The sequence below is a fragment of the Phytophthora parasitica genome (genome assembly GCF_000247585.1).
Source record: "Phytophthora parasitica INRA-310 unplaced genomic scaffold supercont2.11, whole genome shotgun sequence".
In the NCBI taxonomy this organism is placed as follows: domain Eukaryota; phylum Oomycota; class Peronosporomycetes; order Peronosporales; family Peronosporaceae; genus Phytophthora; species Phytophthora nicotianae.
In genome coordinates this window covers 458,491-463,364 of record NW_008648997.1, presented here as the reverse complement: position 1 = coordinate 463,364, position 4,874 = coordinate 458,491, and the positions used below count along the sequence as shown (strand labels likewise).

General features: G+C 51.5%; 1 protein-coding gene across 1 annotated transcript; it reads right to left on the bottom strand.

Annotated features, from left to right (window-relative positions):
* Window positions 1–326: 326 nt before the first annotated feature.
* Window positions 327–4,615, bottom strand: PPTG_07128 (hypothetical protein). The gene has a single exon (XM_008901289.1). It carries the CDS (start codon window positions 4,532–4,534, stop codon window positions 782–784), a length of 3,753 nt encoding a protein of 1,250 aa, XP_008899537.1. The 5' UTR covers window positions 4,535–4,615; the 3' UTR covers window positions 327–781.
* Between the last annotated feature and the right edge of the window lie 259 nt (window positions 4,616–4,874).

The following is a 4,874-nucleotide window of genomic DNA, read 5'->3' as shown; positions in this document are numbered from 1 at the left end:
GGCTTTGCAGTTTATTAGAATATTGTGTCTCTTACATTACTTTTATAAACGTAGGAATTACCTTCGACACTAGATACTGTAGTGCTAAATTTCGGCCTGGTTCTTCGTCCACAATGTCTACAGCGTGTCAGCGAATTGCGCATATCCCTGGGACGCTAGTTGCCTGTCTAAGCAATTGCCCATGGTGTTCTAATCAGTGCCGGCTGCGTGTTTGCCAGTAGCGGCTGATTTCGTAAACACGTAATCGTGATCAGACCTTTGTAGCCTGCAGAACAAAACTATGTTCTGATTGGTTAACATTTTAAATTTGAAGTGTACAGAATTTTGCAGGATTTGATAATATTTTCGTACACAGTAATCAACATTATAACAAAATAATTTCTTAACCAGAACAATATTCCTTTGGTAACGATATTATTCAGCTGAGGTGGTCTGCAAACTATCGTCAGCCCCGCGTGTTTTCCTCCCAAGTGCTTACGCTTTATGCGTTTCAACTGCGTTTCCTCTTAAACTTACCACTATATTGGTGGGAATAAGCTAGGCACTTGCTCTTCCAGCTTGACGATAATTCAATGCGCGGACAACACCGAAAACGAGAAACGCGGACTTGCGCTGTGATCGCTGTGATGGTCATGAATAGCCCAGACATTCGTCAATCCAAGCAGTACTTCGAAGCCATTTCTTCCTCGAATGGACCAGCTGCAGTCGTAACTCCTCACTAGTACAGCGCCAAGTCTGGCTTCGTATCCGTCGATCCCATTTACGTGTTGACAGTAGAAATCTACTTGGTGCCACGGTATCCTTTGCCCCGACGTAGCCCGAACTCGGCGTTGTTCCACTCGCTGCCACCTCCGAAGCCCATGCGAGCCTCGCTGGTCTGTTGGTTTGCTCCTTGGTTACTAAAGTTGACGGGAACACGCGGCGGGGGACCGAAACTAGGGATACCATCCATTGGCGGACCGTCACTCATGAAGTCATCACGCTCCATGTTCTGCAGCACGAGACGCTTCAGTTCCGACTGTTCCTTCTTTCCAGCGTTTTCCTGGCGGTGACTGTGCTGAGCCAGCGATGAAGCCTCCGGTACGACCAGCTGGCGCGCCTCCACTTTGCCCTTATTACCACGACGGAGCATGCGGAACACCACGCCATCGGGAGATCCATTCGCATCGAGAGAGAGAGCACCACGAGAACCTGCAGGGGTCAGAACAGCCGAGCTCTTGACAACGGTAGGAATCGCCATCTTGTCCACGTTCACGCGAGCGGCTGGCTTGCGTGTATCCGCAGTGCCGTGCATCATCGACTTGAAGGCCTTTTCGAACTCTTCGTCCTCTTCGCTCTTCTGGATGCGGTCGTGGATGATCAGGAGCTCTTCTTCGTCTTCCTCTTCCTCCTCGTCATCGTCTTCATCCTCCTCGTCTTCTTCATCGTCGTCCTCTTCATCGTCTTCTTCACCGTCATTGTCTTCATCGTCATCATGCTCGTCATCATCGTCTTCATCATCGTCCGTATCTTCTTCCTCGTCTTCAATGGACTCGTCATCTTCGTCACCTGGTTGAGACAACGTTGAATCCTCAGCGACACTGTCGAGACCGTTGGTGGCCATAAGCAACGCTGCATTCTTCTTCGACAAGCGGCGTTCGGCTTCCTCCATATCTCCACGAAGAATCTCCTGAACCGCCTGATCCACCTCCTCCCACGTGTCAAACTTCTTGAAATGATCCTTTAGACTACTTCCAAGCATCTCGAAGAGATCGAACACGACGAACTCGGTCTCCATGGGCACGTCCGTCTTGGAGAAGAGATATCGCTGGAAAAAGATCATGAAGCGACCAAGTCGTGGTCGCGAGATGCCTCTCTCGGTTGAATTGCCGTGACCCACACTTCCACTGCCATTACAAGTCTCGATCAATGCACTAACAAGGCGAATTCGGAACACTTCAGTCGGCCCGTCCACTTCACTGGGCACACGAGGGTCATAGCGCATGTCCGGTACGAGCAGGAACCTCTTCTTCATCTCCAACAACTGAGCGGCTGTGAGTTTGTCGCTACTGTACTGTGGCAACGTCAGCAGGTCGTGCGAGTGGTTGATCAACAGATACAGCGTCTCCACTACCACGTTCATGCTCACCAGTCCACAGTTGTAGAGTTCTCCTAACAGCTTCACATATCCGAGACTGCGCTGATGATCGCGATAGTCATTAACCTCCAGGCCGTACCGAATATACTCCAACACGTCGTCCACCAGCAACACCAGTACTTGATCGTGGTATCGCGATAGTCCCTTCACCACCTCGCAAATCCACTTCATCTGCAACACCTTGCCCTTTGTCACCTTCAATAAAGCCTTCAGCACCATTTCACAGGTGCCACTATCTTGCCACGGAAGTCGACGCAGCGTCTTAACGACCTTGTTCACATTCGAACCATTCAGATCTTGGAACAGAACCTTAATCAGATACAGATACATCGGATCGTACTGCTTCACTTGGCGCTCCACGCGTTCGGGCGGTTTGCACATGTAGTAGGCGTTTTCCACCAGAGTTTCCAATTGCGGGTCCAAATGCTTGGCTGCCTTCAGCTTCATCATGACATTCAAGCAATTAACTGTGCGGGCATGCGTGTGCTTGGAGCAATACAGGAACCGGCCGCAGTTCTCGAGAAATGTCGTCGCCACATGCACATTGTGGCCCTGGAAGTCCTGGAAACACCGTTGCAGACATCGAAATCCAGTATTGGGTGGACAGATCCGGAACTTGACCAGTTCTGCTATGAAGCGGATGTTCTTGATCTTCGACTCGAGGCGAAACTGGTTCCGACGCTTGATCAAGCCGTGGAATTCGCCCACTAACATACTCACGAGCTCGCCGCCGATGTCCTCCTTAAGCACGCTCTGCAACGTGGCTACAAGACGTGCATAGTGAGCCAGCAGCTCCAAGTGAGTCCGTGGCACTGCATACAGCGTCTTGACAAGACGACTGCGTGTAGCCTTCGAGTTGCGGTAGCAAAACTCAACCGCTGCCTTATCACACCGGTCTCGATTCACCAAATCTTCCAGAGATGCGAAGTAGGCGTCCAATTGATGGTGGTAACTGTTTGAAGGGGTTGAGGAGGTATCAGCGCTGGCATCACTCGTGTCTTCCTTCGCTTTACTCTCCTCTTCTTCCGGATGGATGACTGTGCTGTCTTTAGTCTCTAAATCCTCCAGTGTAGTGTCGTCTGCGTCGTCTTTTCCGTCGTCATCGGCGTTCGTCAAAACTTCTTCTTCGATCTCAGTTTCAGCCTCTTCTTCAGCAGCGGCAGCCGTCTCTTTCTTCTTCTTGAGCTCCGCCACATCAGCTTCCGTAAGGCCTAACACAACCGCAGGAACCAGCTCCAATAAGTCCGGTAGATCTTCGTAAAAGGAGCGTGTGGCTTCGTCATCAAAAGGCCCATCTCTGCTCAGTTCACGGCCAGCACCGTCGCCTCCTTCCCAGACGAGAATACTTCCATTTCCTGATCCGTCGTCCTTTTCCTCCACTGGCAAGGGCGGTACGTCTCGATCTAGCGCGTCGGCCAGTGAATTCACGCTCGTCTGCAGCTTCTCGAACAGTAATTTGGCGTTCTTGAGCTCCTGCACATGCTCCTCCGTCACTTCTCCTCGGTTGGCTTCCTCCTTCTCATTTCTCGCGTCCAGTTTCAAGAACGTCGCGTGTTGTGCCAGATAAAACTTGCAGATCATCTCGTAAGCTTCCAGATAGCAACTCAGACACTCCTGCTGCACATTCTGCAGCACTACGGGCGTCTGAGACTCCAGGAACTTCTCGAACTCTTCATTTCCCTCCAGAATCTTCTCTAATTCCTTAAATTTCTTCGGCTGGACGCCGAGAAAATCCACACCCACAGACTTGGCGAAGCTCACGAGTAGCGGCACTTCCAGCTGCTGCGAGCCTGTGTTAGAGCCTGAGGTGGACATATTACCTCGGCCTTTCTTGGCCCCAGGCTGCTCACGTTTGGCCACTCGCTGGATGATGTGTGCGATCACCTGGACGTCGTCAAAGACGCCGGCCAGGTAAAGTTCGCATAGTAAACGTAGGATAAGTCGGCGTTTGAGCATTTTGCTCTTGTCTTCCGAGGCGTACGAGGCCTCGAAGCTGCTCACCAGTGCGCGCACCATGCCCGGTGCAAAGTCCTCGTATCGCTGATGTAATAGTGACGCCACTTTGACAGCGGCCGGCAGATCCGCCGCCTTGAGAGGAGCGTCCGCCAGCGCCGCCACACACTCGCTTACGTATCTGGTGAGATTCAGCTCGGCCGCATCGCGCAGTAGCGAGTCCGCGTTGGCCTCGCTGAGCACGCGCAGCTTCTTGACAAAGGCGGACGAACGCTTGATGTCCGACTTGAGCTTGAGCGTGGCCAGCTTAGCACGAACATCCGCGACGTTGGCCGCGCTGTTGGCCGAGCGCAGGGCCGAGCGGGCCTCACTCTGGCGCTGGAGCTCATGGAGCTGCGACAGAGCTTGAGCCTGCGCGTCGTCGTCCTCGTCGTCACGTGCCATGTCCTTAGACTTGGATGGTCTTTCTGTTGGGGCGATTTGGTTGGGTATGAACTAAGATGGGTTATGCTTTGATGAAGGATTAATTGCAATACTGCCATGCCCAATTTTAATTATTGTAATAAACGCAGGGTACCAGTATCATTATTGGGCTCCAATTATTAATATAACTAAGCTATTAGCAAAACAAAGCCGTGCTGACGCCCGGAGAAGCCCTGGATTTTATTGGCGCTTTTCTATTTCAAGGAGTTTATAAGAAAGGATACATCGACGTAGGAAGATGAAGTAAACCTCAGTTAATATGTATTTGCTCGCACTCTTTCTGCTCGAGAACTCGAGAACT

Coding starts and splice junctions, on each gene's coding strand:
- PPTG_07128 (XM_008901289.1), bottom strand. CDS start 4,534: ATGGCACGTGACGACGAGGACGACGACGCGCAGGCTCAAGCTCTGTCG.